Here is a 17,307-nt window from a genome sequence, read left to right as displayed (position 1 = left end):
AAATGAACAATCATAATTACACCCTTAGTCGCATAAACCTAGTTGTCCTAGGACGGAAATAATACTAAGTAGATAGATGGTTAAGAAATACCTTATTTTCTAAGTATGTTAACACTGCATATAACTACAAAATTTAAAGTCTCTGTAGCCAACTTTGGTACAATATCATATTGGATAATAAGTTCTTTTGCTAAAAATTAAAATATTACAGGTGAATATTAATCAAAACAAGAAGCTTTCCCTAAAAAATTAGTTATGTTTTTTTGAAAACCTTAATTTAATTTAAAAAGTAAATTTTTGTTATCTACTTTAAAAATCTGCTAAAGTTTTATAATTTAATTTTTAATAATAATTAATTTTCTAATAAAATAGTAGTCATATAGCCATAGCTATATCAATTGTTAAAAAATTAAATTTTTAAATAAGGATGATACTAATTCGATAACCAATAACTTTTTCTTGTTAAAATTAATAAATTATCAAATCTTACTAAAAAGCCTATACGTTTCTTACCTTCTTTCTTACTTTATATTTCATAAAATGTTAGGCATGAAAAAGGCTTAGAAAGATGTAAAATTATTTATTCGTATTAGGTCCGTTAAAGACATAAATCCATTAAATTATAGAGTTCTATAATTTCTTGTCTAAATAGCCCATCAAAATTAGAATAATTTCGAAAAAATAGAATATTTAAGAAAATATTTTTATTTTTTTGTTTGAAAGTAATTTAAAGCTATAGAGCAAAATAAATAATACTTGTTATTGTCACTTTTGTTATCCTACATGTTAATAATTTAAAATTGACTAAAAAAACATTTCGTCTTTTGGCGACCGGCATAATTTCTTTTCGGCGGCATATTGGATATACTAGAATTAAATAGTTTATTTAATTACTCTTTCAATAATGTATCGCTTGCGTATTAAAAACATTTGAAAGGTAAGTCTTATGAAAAGTATCCAAAGTTTGGATTTGGAAATCAGTGTGATACATTGTTAAAAACGTGTTATTTTACTTCACGCCTTTAAATAACGTCAAAAAAATGGTTTTTTATTTTCGTTTTTTTCTGGAAATATTCAAAATAAATATTTTTTGTAATCGACGACGAATCCGTAATCAAAACATAGGTAAACTCATTTTCGTATTATTCTGTGGCCCAGTTTAGACATGATGCTGACACTCCGAACAGACATTCATAGTTATATAGGTATACAGAATGCCCCTCGAGGTAAGGGACAAAATTTCACAAGTATTCTTTTAAAGTCGATTCAAAAATGTTCTATGAACATGGTCGGTAAATGGTTCCTTACCAAGATATAATTTTTCTAGATTTAGACATAGTGCTGGGTTATTCTGCCGAAAAGTACGTCGTTCTATCTTTATGTAAATTGATATTTACTTTTTATTTGTTGCATGGATACTTCTTTCGTTTGTTTTCTATTACAATAGTTGCGACAGTTTGACAGAAATTTACACAAATTAGTGTCACGTTTGTTTTTACAAATGAAGAATACGCAGACATGCTGCTAGTGTACGCACGTGGTAGATCAGCAGTGGCTGAATACCGCCAAATTTAAGAATACTTGAAGAATACAAGTATTTGAGAGAGTTTTCACAATCAACTGAGGACAGCAAGATCAATTCCAAATGCTTCTCTCATACGTCTACTAGCAGCTACCCCAATAAAAAATGCTAGATAGGGTTGAAGGGTCACCATCTACTAATTTTCGGACAATATCACGTCGCACTGGTTTTACCTAAATGACTACATTAAATACAATGCATAACTTTAATTTGTACCTATTTCATCTTCAACTAGGCCAAGCTCTGCAGCTCACTGCTCTGGGCATTGAGCTATCTAATTGCACGTCGTAATTTGGATAATAATATTTTGTTCACCGATGAGCCTATATTCACCCGAGACAGGGTCAAAAATATTAAATTTCCATTCATGGCAGCTTAAAATCCCCATGCCACAATCAAACCGAATATCCAATACCGTTTTTCGCGTTTCATGTTTGATGTGGTTTGTTATGAGATCAGTTAGTCGGTCCTTGTGGATATGTTTGACATCTGCAATTTACCTTCAGTTCTTACGAGAAAAACTGCCTATGTTGTTAGAGGATAGTCCGATTCAAAGAAAATAGCAAATGTATTTATAGCATGACGGTGCTTCACCCCACAGTAGTAGAAATGTGACTAAATCTTTAAATAACACTTGGACGTTAGATTGGACGCTGCGGCGCAGTTTACTGGCCCTCCTACTCACCAAATTTAAATCCTTTGGACTATTATTTGTGAGGGCTTGTGAAGAGATTAGAGTATGCAGGGAAATTAAATATCAGGGCTGAATTATTTCGTAAAATTAATATCAGCTAACGACCTAAGTAATAACAATGTTAAAGGCGTAAAAGGCTACACTATGCTTACACTATGAAGTTGAACACGGAACAAATATTGAAACAGTTATTTTCACAAAAGTAAATAATTTTGTTTATTAAATAAAATAACTTTTCGGCATAATAATACTAATTAGTAAGGCAGCATTTGGGGATCTGTAATCATAGGACATTTTAGACTTAAATTTATCTAAAGAACACGTAGTGAAATTTTTCTTTCTTACCTCGCGGACACCCTATATAGATTATCCATATCTCAAGCCTATTTTTTAATTTAGGTCAAATATCCAATGACATACTAGCTAAATGCGATGCCTGCTACACCTACCCATGCCAAAACAATGGAAAGTGCCAGACATTACCGGAACGTGAATACGAATGTAAATGTGCTCCCGGCTATCATGGCAAAAACTGCGAATTTATGATAGACGCCTGTTATGGAAACCCCTGCGGAAATGCCGGAACTTGCAAAGTTTTGGAGGAAGGACGATTCAGGTAAACATACTTTTGCTCTAGTTTCAGATAATAGCCTAAGAGGTTTAACAACCATTATACTGCATTATCTTTAGTTTACTTTACTGCATTATGATAGTTTACATAAATTTCATATGTAATTTGTTGTTTTAGTTGTCAATGTATGCCGGGTTATACTGGTCTCAGGTGCGAGACTAACATAGACGACTGCGTAGACAATAAATGCGAAAATAACGCTACTTGCGTCGATTTAATTAATTCATACGAATGTAAATGCCTGAATGGCTTCATGGGTAAGTGTACAAATAAAATTTCAGTAGTTAGGTTTTAGCTTTTAGTAGATCTTTTTGGTTTTTTAGTAGTTAGTGGCTCTGTGCAACCTCATGATTTTTTTTAAATGAGTGTTTTATATAGATTATTAGATGATTTACATTTTAAAACAGATAGTATAGATATGATTAGCTGTTTAGTCTACCCATTTAAAGCCAATATTAAATTTTAATTGTTAATAAGAAAAATAGTACTATTTTTCTTTATTTGCTTGTTTCGTATGTAGGCTTGAGTTCATACTTCAACCTTTAAAATTAATAAAAAATTATCTGTTCTCAAAAAAGAAAGACGAAAGTTTTTATGTTAGAAAAATAAATATAATATTTTATTAGTGAATGTGCATTTTAATTTACAATATGTCTATATAGGAAAACTTTTTTATTTGTGGGTATCTAAAAAGAAAATTCTTTATATATTCTGCTGCTTAAATGTCTAAATATTTCCTCAGGATATATATAAGTCATTTGTTAGAATTATTTACAGGGTTTTAGGAACTTATAAAAATAATAATAAATATTAACATGATGTAATTTGTGAAAATATTATAAAAAGTAATTAGTAAAAGTTATTGAAAAATATCGTTAAGGTTTGAGCCCTTAATATTAAGAGGTTTACCATCATAAATTTATTTTTTTAATTGTGCTTTAATTTTTGCATCAAAGCTGCCAAACTATCGAGGTAAATAAATTTTCTGCAAATATATTTATAGGAAATTAAATTTCCTACAAAAAACCTTTCCTTCAAAATTTTCGCCAGGAGAGCCGTTTCCGAATAATCAATTTTTAAATATGGATATAATTTTTAGATTTACCTTTTTTACTTTAGAATTTTGTAACTAATAAATAAATAATTATATAGAAAAAAATCATATAGATTCTTAAAGAGAATTTGTTTGCTCTACAGAAAATTCACTATTTCAAAAGTTATTCACAATTTTTGAAACATCGACACATAATTTTAGTAGAAAAATTACTTATTTACTACTTTAAGGTTTCTTGCGAACGACAGATTTTATATTTATTTTTATATATATTATTATATATAAGTTTTCTGTTGGAAAATTTTAATTTTATGAATTAAAAATTATGCTGATTTACTATTAGAAACTCTACCGGTTTTGTTTAAAAAAAAAAACTGAAAACTGATAAGCAACGATAAATTTTCGAAAAAGTTTCACATCACATAAACATTTATTTTACATGAAGATTTGAGGATCTACACAATGTTTTGATTAGAATGTCTTTTTTTTAATAAACCGTGGTAGTTCTTTGTGGATTTATGGTAAACCATAAATATATTGTAAATTAAAATCATTTCAATACTGTGTCCCTAAACTAAATTGTCGCTTTCCAACTAAAAATTAATCTCACTGAGATAATGTGATCTCATGTGACGGGGTTTGTTCTAAAGTATTTTGTGATTAATAGGATTGTTAAAATATTCTCTGCATATATTAGTATATCATAAAATCACGATATTGAGTACACTGTTTTTCTCAATTAATTGGTGACTTTTCTTGAACAGCTGTATTAAAACAGAATTATATTATTATTCTTAGCATCATTATTCATATTTGTCAAGAACATCTTCTTACCAGACAAGAGCCGATGCTTTTTTAACCCGGCGTCAGTGTGGTGACATTTATCTGTTCTTTTAGTGTGGTGGGTTATTTATAATTATAATTATAATTATAATTAATTTAAAATTAAAAATATTTAGTTGTTTTAGGTAGATTTTTTGTATGGAATATATTAATACATCATATCAGATAAAGAATAAGTAGTAAAATAAAAGTAACAACAATAAAAAAAAATTATTACGAAAAATTGAACCTATTGTCAAAAACAAAGTGTATTTTTTCTAAATCAAGATATTCAACAAAATAATAGTTTCTAGGAGTAAACAGTATTAATTTAACCTTAAATATAAGTACAGAATGAAACAGAAAATAACATGTTACTCAGAAATACGATTTTGACAGTTCTCACATATAGTAAAAGAATGCTGAACGCAAACAAAATTTGAGCATTTTACACAAATAAAGAAAGATTTACGATCATTACTTCGTGTATAAATCGTGCATCTACTTGCAAATCTCTGGCGTTTTCCTGGTGAATGTAATGCCTGTTGTTTGTGTTGCCTTTTAAACATCTTACCTTGCAGTTCCCTTGGTAACCTTGGATTTTGGGAGCGCGTTTCAGTATAATCAGCAATGAGGCTAGGTTTTTAAAAAATACTCTCCTCTTTATTTCATTTTGAGTGTTAGCTCTATATATGACTAAAGAGTTAATTCCCGCGCAATTCAATAGAGCATAAAATATAGTGAGTGGCCAACGCCTACTATTACGGAAAACATCATAGGACGCAGAGAGTTCATCTACTACAACCACCCCACACTTGCTAAAATTATAAAAAGTTATAATTTCAGGCTTTTTCTTTTCTGCGGTTGACGCATCAATATCGGGAGTGTGATGTAAAGTGGACATAACTAAAACAATATTTTGAAAGCCGAATTTACTAGAAAAAATGTCACGACCCTTAGAGACCAGAAAAGTTGGAGGCAACTGTCTTTTATTTTATTTTTACAAGGGCCGTAAGCTTACGTTCCTTTAACAAATGCAGTAATATTTCAAAGCTGGTAAACCAATGGTCAAATGTGACGTTTCTCCCTGAGCCTGACATTGGTGCGACAAGTCTATTTACGACATCAACTGGTTTATTACTTACTGTATAGGGTCCTTTAGGTTGCGCACCTACATATACTTCCATATTCAAAACATAGTAAGTTCTTGCATCAACCAAAGCGAAAATTTTAATGCCGTATCTTGCCGGCTTAGGCATATATTGCCGAAATGCACAGCGTCCCCTAAATGCTTCTAGCTTTTCATCTATAGTTAGATACTCGCTTGGGGTGTAATGGTTTTGACTGTTTTGTATAAAGCGCTCAAAGACTGCCCGAATAGCGGCTAATTTATCAGTTGCTTTACGTTCATTTCTATTCTCAATATTATCAAATCTCAAACAAGAAAGAAGTATAGTGAATCTTTGTAATGACATGGTCTTACGAAATTTTTCTATTCCAGAACCATCCGAACAAAAGAGATCATCTAAATTTAATCTCTCCGATTTATATTTCCCTGCTAAAAACAAAAGACCAGTTACTGCCTTTATTTCATTCAAACTGGTCTCTTTTACAACGTATTGATGATTTTCATTATAAAACTTTGACTTTTCTGCAAGTTTTTTATTAGTCCACTTGAAAATATCGTTAATTATACCATTATCCATGAATAACTCAAAGCATTCTAAAGGTGTTTTTGCATTTTTGCCATTAGCTTTAACAGCTGGTAAATGTGTTATAATATTTTTACTACGAGTCCTTAAATTTCTAGGGTAGCATACCTTAGCCCATTTTGTCCCATCTTTTCCTATGTAGTGCAGATTTCATTTCGCCTTACCTCTATTTTCGGTTGTTTCTTGCGTTTTTTCTTCTTCGATCTCTTCCACATGTGCTGATTGACTCGTGCTTAGGTTGTTCATTTCTTCTTCTCCCTCTCCATCATTTACATCTATCATAGTGTCTTCCTCGCTATCACTGCAGTGATCACTTCCGCTTTCGTAGTCCTCTTCTCCTTCACTTTCTGAACCTATTGGCGCTTCTCCTTCGTCTAACTCTTGCCATAACTTAATAAGACGCTCTTGCTCTTTTTCAAAGTCACCCATTACTAAAAATGCAATAAAACACATTTAAAATATCACCCACTAAAAAAAAAAATTATCAATTTCACAGAGTATTGAAAAATTAATTTACCTGTGTGGTGGGGTATGTGATACTCCAGACAACTTTGAAGACGTGTGGTCGCTACAGAATCAACAGGAGCACTGATTTTGCCGCGGGGACAGGATGACTGAAGTATAATTGGAAGGTACTAAGGCGCTCGGCGCGCTCCTACAGTGTACTAGAAAATCGCGCTTAATTTAAATTTACTGGGGTATGTCATACCTCACCACACTGACGCCGGGTTAAATACATTTTTACCTAATTTTGGTCTCTAGAGCAATCTTGTGCAAAACTTTCTCCAACATTTATCAATTAGTACCTAAATAATAGCAGACAGTTCAAACTTTTGATTTTCATTAAGACAATTTTGAGTATCATCAACTTTTGGTTTAAATATGTGACCTTGAAAAAGTTTATTTATTACCACTTAAAGGTTAATAATTTGCTTATGTGTAAAAGTTGCTTTTTTAAGTAGTTACTGCATAAATATATAACAGTAATTAAAAATGTTTTGAACTTCATTAAAATAATTGTCATAAAGATTGTACGTTCCAGGCGAGTACTGCGAACGAAAAATTCCCTTTTGCACTGAGCAATACAACCCTTGTGAAAATAACGCTCGCTGTGTCGATCACGATAGTTATTATACTTGCGAGTGTCTACCTGGTTTTAAGGGCGAGAACTGCTCCATCGACATAGATGATTGTGAGAATCACATGTGCCAGGTAAATAACGACTAAAAGGTATATTTGCTATAAATGTACAATTTATCATTTTTAATAGAATGGGGCTACCTGCGTAGATGGCATCAATGAATACCAATGCCACTGTTCTGGAGAATATACCGGAAAATTCTGCGAGATCAGCCCCTTTGTAGCCATGATGTATCCACAAACCTCACCATGTCAGCAACACGAATGCGTGCACGGAACATGTTTTCAGCCCAGCGGCTCGAACGATTATGTATGCAAGTGTGCACCAGGATATTCAGGTATGATTTACAGTTTCTTATTCTTTACGTAACAAGTTTAAGAGCAGAGTTTTATCTATAATAACATAAAACGTACAAAAATGTAGGTTTTCAAAAATATTGGATTGTATTTTTTGTGTAAAAAAATAAACTACCATGCAATCAAAACGTTGATGGCAGAAATATTCCATGAATATTTACCGAATCGTTATCCAGAACTTAATTCACAATAATCTACAAGTCACAATAATCGAGGTTTTTTACGTGATTTATAATACATATATTCAGACAATATCAATTCCAAATACCTCATGAACAATTTTTTTTGTTTTGTTTCATGATCAGTAGAGAATGTTAGAGTAAATTCATAACCATGGTGGTATGTCCCGGAATGATTTGTGATAGCCTACCCCAAATTTTAATATTTTTTTCCATTCAAATTTCTTAAATACGCTTAAATTTTATTATATTAAATTCTATATGGGCAATGATATATGCAAGGTCTGTATTGTTTATTGTATAAAGCTGAAGTCAGTTGATCAAGCATGTTCTGCTGTTATGTTTGCAGAGGATCTAATACTACTGTTCATCATATACATTCTCTGATTATGCTCCGAGATATATCCTGATATTGAATTTCATGGCAATGCACCTGATCTTCTCTGAGGAATAACTTTTTATTTTAAAGGGATTTTAAGAATCGAATATTCTTCTGGTGCCTGGGTTATTCCTATTTCTCCGGACTTCGTCCTTCAGTTAGTGTTTTCGGTTAGTTTCTTTAAAAAACTGATCTTCTAAATCTTTACCAATATGAACTTATCGGCATTCTCTCGACCTGAGCGTCAAACCTTTATTTGTACCTAAGCAGGAGTTACTTAGGCATATTTTCAATTTGTTCACATCTGTCATCCGTCTCCGATTTCTAATAGCTTTAAAAACAAATTAATTACCTCACTTGCTGCATACACAGAAGAAAATTTAAGCCTTAGAAAACAGTACTTAAACCATTAGGTTAACAAACAATACTTTGCATACGAACACTGTGAAAACAAGTGGTGGATCAATAAAAATCGAGCGAGGGTAAAGACGTTTTACATCTTACATACGCCTAAAAATAAAATAAAAATATTTACAATTAGATTGATTATAATAATATTTGTGAGATTTTTTTTTTTAATATATAACAATTTTCCTTTGCTTTTGTATGTCGTATATAGAGGAATAACCATCAGTAATAGTAATTAATATTTTTAACAGGAAAACACTGTGAGTATCTGACAAGCCTCAGTTTTACTCACAACAATTCTTACGTCGAATTAGAACCACTACGCACCAAACCAGAAGCAAACGTCACAATTGTATTTGCAACTACAGAGGAGAATGGAGTTCTTATGTATGATGGACATAACGAACACTTAGCGGTTGAACTGTTCAGCGGTAGAATAAGAATCAGTTATAATGTTGGAAACTACCCTGTATCTACAATGTATAGGTAAAAAATATATTAGCTAATTCAGTACAACGCGCTACATGCACAGCGTATGTCTTTTAGCTTTGAAATGGTCTCGGATGGTCAGTACCATATAGCCGAGCTTATAGCTATAAAGAAAAACTTCACATTAAGAGTCGACCGAGGTATAGCTCGAAGTATTATTAATGATGGACCTAAGGACTTTTTAAGACTGACAACTCCTATGTTTTTGGGCGGCATACCACCTGAAGCTGGAGAACATGCTTTTACTGATTGGCATCTTAGAAACTTGACCAGCTTTCATGGTAAGTCTAATTTAAATACCAAATATCAAAGTAATTTGTATTAAATAATTTGCTTTTTAGGGTGTATGAAAGAAGTATGGATTAATCATAAGCAAGTTGATTTTGGTAATGCTAAAACTCAACAGAAGGTACAACCAGGTTGTGGCATAATAGACGATAACAGATATGAGGATGAACTTCAGGTAGGAATTACAAACGTTTTAAAAATTAGATATTTTACATAATTTGCGTTTTTGTAGGAAGATGATGGCATGGACGGAATGATCGGGGAACCTCCTGCTGCTTCTAGTGACCCATGCAATAATCATAAGTGTAAAAATGACGGGTAAGTGACCATTTAGGATTTTTATAAATAACGTTCTTCATTATTTTTTACCCACTGTATTCTTGTAACTTTATTGATAAACTATATGAAAAAGTTGCTAAACGTTTTTACCTATTTATCGAAATAAACAAGAAATCTCATTTATATTATATATAAATTTAATCTAAATAAAATATTAACTGATTTAATGAAAATTCAGTAATAAACAATAAAAAAATATATATGATTATTAAAGAGAGACATTAAAATATGAATGTTTTAAAATTAATGGAACATAACAGTGGACAATTAATTATACAAGTTATTAGTATGAAATGTTGATAGCGAGCTCACAAAAGGATCTTTATGATGTGGCTTCACGTTTTAATTCCTTACTCTTAATAGAGTATACATTGGCAGTTTATTTTGTCACATCCATAATAATCTATATGGATGTTTATCTATATGATGTTTATATATGTATGTATGTCTAGTAATTTCGTAAAAACCAGCATAGTTTTAAAAGGTTAATAGAACTTTCATAAAAACTCAGAGAATATATAGATTATCTAATGATATCTTGATGATGGCTGACCCTACCATTCCTTTGAGAAATCGGTGTTTATTATAGAGTTTATATCACTTTATTGAGGCCTATTTCTAAACTAAAAATTACGATATTCATTAATTACCTGTAGTTTTTAATACAAGTTTAGCTTTGAGATATTAAAACTTAACCTTTAACCAACTTATTAGTGAGGCTTGTCACGTTTATAAAAACACTTATACTTAGAACATTGAAAGACTAGAATTATTCAACAATAACTTTGAGTTCAACATGTGCTTAGAGGCAAGAGCGGTGTTTTGTTTACAAACCTATTCACCGATTCTCTATTGTCAAGTTTACATACATTTTCAAAAGAGGAAATATTTAGCTAAATATTAACACATATACTAATGTTAATTTAACTTCTTGGTGTTTTTTTTGGATTAAAAATTAAAAGTATAAATAGTTATTTCTTATTCTAAGCGCAAATATCATTAAAATAATATCTTCACAGCAAAAAAAATTAACTTTCTGATTCCTAAAACCGCTTTTAAAAAATTTGGCAACATCGCCAAAGTCGGCGCAAGTAAAAGCCGATGTCATCTTGTCAAACGGCTTTGTGTTTACATTCGGCATTTGTAAAGCTCTGTGTTTTTTCTTTAGTATTTAATTGAAAAAAAAGGAAAATGGTCTCATTTGAGTGTTTTTGTGACCTACTACGATCGTAAAAACTTGTGTCGTACCATGAGAAAAAGGCAATTTAAGCCGATATTTTTACAAGTAAATATCGATACTGTCATAACATCAGTTTGTGTGAAGTTATCCATAAAATGCCAGCCATAAAGTTACCGCTCCGCGTGACCGGCCTGCTATTTGCGTCAGGCCGGATATTTTAAAAAATCTAAGGAAATGAACATCATCTGTAAAAAATTACGTAATAGTACTAATTTTTATCTTTTTTATGCATTAAAAAATAAATTTAATCTTAAAAAACAAGCGTACATGAGGAAAAATAATTTTTTAATGTTTAATATTAGTTATTTCATTTTCATAATTTCTGATATTTTATGGTGAATGAGTTCTTATATTTTAATACTATGATAATTTTACTTTTGATACTTTTAAATATATATAAATTTAAATTCTATCTCATAAATAAAAATAAAATTTGAATGGAATCCAATTTTTTTTTTCGAGATTTTGTATTACTTGGTGCCCTCCCATTTTTATGCAAATCAGAGTGCATGAGTTTCGATATATAAGGGATTTCTGGGACACTTTTAGGTATACACTCACATAAGTTTAGATAGTTGCCACCCCTTCATAACCTTTAAAAAAAATTAAGTTTGGTCAAAATCTCGATTTTTTCAAGAATGTTCGTTATTTAGTGCCCTCTTACTTTTATGCAAATCAGAGTGCATGAGTTTTGCTTGAACAGTGATATTAAGGATACTTTTAGGTATACACTAACATAAGTTTAGATAGTTGCCACCCCTTCATAACCTCTAGAAAAAATGAAATTTGGTCAAAATCCCGATTTTTTCAAGAATGTTCGTTATTTAGTGCCCTCTTACTTTTATGCAAATCGGAGTGCATGAGTTTTGATTCAATAATGATATTAAGGATACTTTTAGGTATACACTTACATAAGTTTAGACCCTAGAAAAAATTTAATTTTTTCTAGGGGTTATGAAGGGGTGGCAACTATTTTAATCAGTCAGTAATAATTATCATAATATAATATAATAACTCATCCACCATAAAATATCAGAAATTATTAAAATAAAATAACTAATACTAAACTTTAAAAAATATTATTTTTTCTCATGCCTACGCTTGTTTTTTAAGATTAAATTTAATTTTTAATGCATAAAAAAGATAAAAATTAGTACTATTACGTAATTTTTTATAGATGATGTTCATTTCCTTAGATTTTTTAAAATATCCGGCCTGACGCAAATAGTAGGCCGGTCACGCGGAGCGGTAACTTTATGGCTGGCATTTTATGGATAACTTCACACAAACATAACATCATATCAGGGATAACCGTCATCATACACATAGGACAGGGGATCATAGAAATAAACCTAAATGAAAAGTTATTAAAAAATCTATAATAATTATAAAATATTTAATTTCCATAAAAATGCTTTTTATTAGAGAGGTACCTTTACTCTAAAGAAGTGCGTTAAAAAACTCATAAAGGGTTCATAAACGCTAATATTGTTTATAATTTAAAACATAATCTATTATTATTAAATTTTGATCCTTTACTCTTAATAAATATATATTCCTTGTGTCGATGTAATCAACAATACGATTCAGCGCGTTGCGATGTTGTTGCCTTTTTCTCTAATATACATTAGCTACATTCATTTAACTTTAAATATTGATTTTTTTAAGAGTATCTTATCATATTTAATTTTAAAAAATACTTCATATTTTAATAAAGAAGTACAGGAGTATTGTTTTGTGAAATAAGTGACAAATTTTTATGATATTTGTTTGAGTCCAATAAGCCGAAATAAAAGACTGGTGTAGTTTTTAGTAATTGTGTAGCTTTATTAAAGCTATTAACCAAAAAATATTACTAATAACTACGTAAAATAAAGTGGACTGTATTATATTTAGAGCGCTAAACGCTCTCCCTAATGCTTATTGTCGACTGAGAAGAGAAGACGCGCGCATTCAATAAAACGAATGGGTAGTGTCGCGGTCTTGTGTAACTTCTTGGTATTAAGGTGGTGGGGAAGTCACGTAGACGGCGCGATGCATTCGGCGTAATCCATCAGGACCAGCATTAAACAAATATGTTTCGCAATTCTAACATTCTCCCCCCTTTGAGGACTCGTCCTCAACAACAGAAACACCCAACTGTAGAGGCAATGGACTTAATTTTGTTATAGGTCTCGTGAATATTCCATTACTCGTCTTAATCTTCACCACACGAACTCTATTGTCACGACCAGGCATTACATCCAAAATTCTTGCGAGACACCACTCTAGAGGAGGCACGTTATCCTCTCTTACAATTACTAAATCACCAATCTGCAAATTGAATTCTGAAACCTTCCATTTCGGACGATGCTGAAGTAAGTTTAAGTAGTCTGTCGACCATAGTTTCCAAAAATCTTGTCGCAATTTAGAACAGTGTTGCCAAATACTCAAACGATTAACTGATAATTTAGACACATCTTTTTCTGGAAATGAAGTTAACTGTTGCCCTATCAAAAAATGTCCTGGTGTCAAACATGTTAAATCGGAAATTGAGTCCGACATTGGCTGTAACGGTCTCGAATTGAGAATTGCCTCAATTTGAGTCAATGCAGTGTTTAAACATTCATATGATAAGATCGATTTCCCAATTACCCTTTTTAAGTGGTACTTGGTGCTTTTAATTCCAGCCTCCCACAGACCACCCCAGTGTGGACTGTTAGGAGGGATGAACTTCCATTCAATCTCCCTAGTAGATAAAAAGTCTTGAATTTCACAAACGTGCTCTTTGAAAAATTTATAAACTTCGTTCAAAGAATTGTTTGCTCCCTTAAAATTAGTTGCATTGTCACTACTGATTGAAATAGGATTCCCACGACGAGCCACAAATCTTTTTAATGCAAGAATGAAGTCCTCGGTCCCTAAACTCGTAACCAATTCTATATGAATGGCCTTTGTTGCCATGCACACAAAGAGTGCAATATATGCCTTAGTTACACGTGCTTTGCGCAACCTTGACTCCTTTATCATTATTGGTCCTCCAAAATCTAGACCTGTATGCAAGAATGCACGAATTAGTTGTGTTCTCTCAATAGGCAAACTTCCCATAAGTTGCTTTGACCAAACCGTCTTAAACCTGTGGCATTTCACACACTTAATTAAAATAGATTTTATTCGCCTCAAAGATTTTATAAGCCAAACACGTTGCCGTAAGCTATTGAGAACTGTTCTAGGACCAGCATGACCTAACCTTAAATGCTCACTTCCAATTATTACATCAGTAACATGTGATTTACTAGGAAGAATAACTGGGTGTTTAGCATTGAATGATAGAGGAGCATTTTCTAACCGTCCTCCTACTCTTAACAAACCACTAGAATCTAAAAAAGGAACCAGAGATAAAAGCACGCTGTTTCGTGGCAGAGGCTCCCCGTTCCGTAGAAGTGTGATTTCTTCCATGAAATATTCTTCCTGAACCATCCTAAAGATACAAGTACGAGCCTTAGAAATTTCGTCTATAGAAATATGACCGTAAACCTTTAAATTATCCTTTTTTGTATTGGCTATAAATCGCAACACATAAGCTATACATCTTAACATTCTATTATAAGAAGAGAACCTTGACAGTATTCCTTCATTAACAGTTGTTGCCTGAAAATGAGAAACCTGCCTTTCCTCAGGTAATGCTAATGTCTCTAAATTTGTTTGTTCTGGATGCAAAAAACTTGGATCTGCCAAAAAGTCTGGACCATGAAACCAAACCTTACATTCCAACAAGACCTCAGGTCCGATCCCACGAGATATGTAGTCTGCTGGATTTAAATCTGATGAGATATGTCTTAGCTCAGCATCCAAAGTTAAATCCTGAATTTCCGATACCCTGTTGGCGACAAATGTCGCCCAACGTGATGGAGATGATTGCATCCAAGCAAGCACAATTTTCGAGTCGCTATACAGAATGACCTTATTAAACTTAAACTTCATACATGATTTAAACTTGTCATACATCCGAGCCAAAAGCAATAATCCACAAAGTTCCAGCCTAGGCAGAGAAACTGTTTTGAGGGGTGCGACCCTTGATTTTGAACAAACTAGACTGCAAGAAACTCTATTATCATCGTATAAGACCCTAACGTACAAGCAAGCGCCATAGGCCACCATGCTTGCATCCGCAAACCCTATTAATTCTATAGTACTTACTTCCCCAGATTCAAATATCCATCGTTTTATGCTTAACGCTTCTAACCGTGGCAATTCTTTATAAAAATTCAACCACTCGATTAATAAATCTGGCGGTAAAATGTCATCCCATTGAAGCCTTTGAACCCACAGTTTCTGCATAAAGATTTTAGCTACGATTACTACAACACCCACAAATCCCATTGGATCAAATATCTGTCCTATAAGGGCCAAAACTTCACGTTTGGTAAACTTATCCTTTTGAATTACTCTTGGTACTGATACCCGAAATGAATCCGAAACTGGGTCCCATAAAACACCTAACACTTTAGAGGAATCTTCTGCTTTAAATTTGACCAAAAACTCGTTATTTGAGTTCCATTTATGCAATAAGAACCCTGCTGACTTTAATAGTGTGTTCAGCTCATTTTGAAGTTTAAATAAAAGCTCTAATGTATTCGCTCCTCCTAATATGTCGTCAACGTATGTCTGTTCCAACAAAATCTCTGCAGCCAATGGATATAATCCTTTACTTTGTCTAGCCAATTCCACTAATGAGCGAGTTGCTAGAAATGAACTGCACTTGGTTCCGTAAGTAACTGTCTGTAGCTCCAAATGACGTATGGGAAGTGATGGATCGTCTCTCCAAACAATATTTTGTAAAAGTCTGTCTTCCGGATGAACTTTCACACACCTAAACATTTTTTGAATGTCACTTGATAGAACGTGTTTAAATGTTTGAAATCTGGCAACAATATCAAATAAATCAGGTTGCACCGTGCTTCCCTTTAACAAGATGTCATTTAAACTTAACCCGGAATTAGTTTTCATTGACCCATCAAATACTACTCTATATTTTGTAGTCAACTTGTCCTGTCGAACTACATAATGATGAGGAAAATAATACCTATGTTTTTCCAAAAGCCTAGCATCATCACTAATATCCTTTGCGTGACCCATTTCTAAATATTCCTGAATGAAAGCAATGTATTCCCTTTTTAAATTTGGATCCTTCTGGAATTTCTTCTCCAAGGACAAAAACCTTTGTGTAGCCATAGGCAGAGAGTCACCCAATGAGAGAGCAGTATATTCAGCTTTAATAGGTAACCTAACCTCGAAAACACCAGACTCTAACCTTTTAGTAGTTGTGAAATAAATATTCTCACATGCCTTATCCTCAGGGGACATATGCCTTTTACCCGCTACCTCTTCCAACCTCCAAAATTGTGGGATCAATACATCTAAATCTGGACCTTGTGAAAATAAGGAAACCATAACATTTGAACAAATGTTGTTTGAATTTTTAGAAATGCTCCCCCCTATTACCCATCCAAATAATGTATTTTGGAGAATTGGCAACCCATCGCCTAATTTTAAAATACCACCATCAATTATATCAAAATAAATATCAGCTGCAAGTAGCAGATCTATTTTACCTGGGACACCAAATGTAGGATCAGCCAAATCCAAACCACTAGGTATGTTCAACGAACCATTATCAATATAAGTCTGAGGCAAAGGACAAGTAATTTCCCTTGGCATTATACCACAAACTGTAGAAATCTTTTTCATGGAATTAGATGAAGATTCGATCTCAATCTTGACAGCACTTGTGATCTGAACATCACTTTTCCCAATCCCAGAGATATGAATATTAATAGAATTTTGTGGCAACCCTAGTTTATTTGCCATGCGTGCTGTAATGACTGAACACATAGATGCGGAATCCAAAAGAGCTCTAGCTTGTACTCTTGAACCGTCATAACAAACCAAATTGACTATTGCTGTAGCTAAGAGAACCCGCCTATCTACCTTGGATACTAAACATGGAGGAA

General features: G+C 32.4%; 1 protein-coding gene across 8 annotated transcripts in view; it reads left to right on the top strand.

Annotated features, from left to right (window-relative positions):
• The window catches only part of LOC126734374 (protein slit), a 524,120-nt gene that overhangs the window by 499,736 nt on the left and 7,077 nt on the right, over nucleotides 1-17,307 (top strand). For all 8 annotated transcript variants that reach the window (XM_050437970.1, XM_050437973.1, XM_050437969.1 and 5 more), the window contains 8 exons: nucleotides 2,676-2,892; nucleotides 3,025-3,164; nucleotides 7,538-7,707; nucleotides 7,766-7,973; nucleotides 9,210-9,444; nucleotides 9,505-9,728; nucleotides 9,789-9,910; nucleotides 9,968-10,053. In XM_050437970.1, the coding sequence (XP_050293927.1) occupies nucleotides 2,676-2,892; nucleotides 3,025-3,164; nucleotides 7,538-7,707; nucleotides 7,766-7,973; nucleotides 9,210-9,444; nucleotides 9,505-9,728; nucleotides 9,789-9,910; nucleotides 9,968-10,053 (1,402 nt within the window). The remainder of the gene's footprint in view (nucleotides 1-2,675; nucleotides 2,893-3,024; nucleotides 3,165-7,537; nucleotides 7,708-7,765; nucleotides 7,974-9,209; nucleotides 9,445-9,504; nucleotides 9,729-9,788; nucleotides 9,911-9,967; nucleotides 10,054-17,307) is intronic.

The sequence above is a fragment of the Anthonomus grandis genome, chromosome 3, assembly GCF_022605725.1.
Source record: "Anthonomus grandis grandis chromosome 3, icAntGran1.3, whole genome shotgun sequence".
NCBI lineage: Eukaryota > Metazoa > Arthropoda > Insecta > Coleoptera > Curculionidae > Anthonomus > Anthonomus grandis.
The sequence above is the reverse complement of the archived record's forward strand: the minus strand, read 5'-3'. Positions and strand labels throughout refer to the sequence as shown.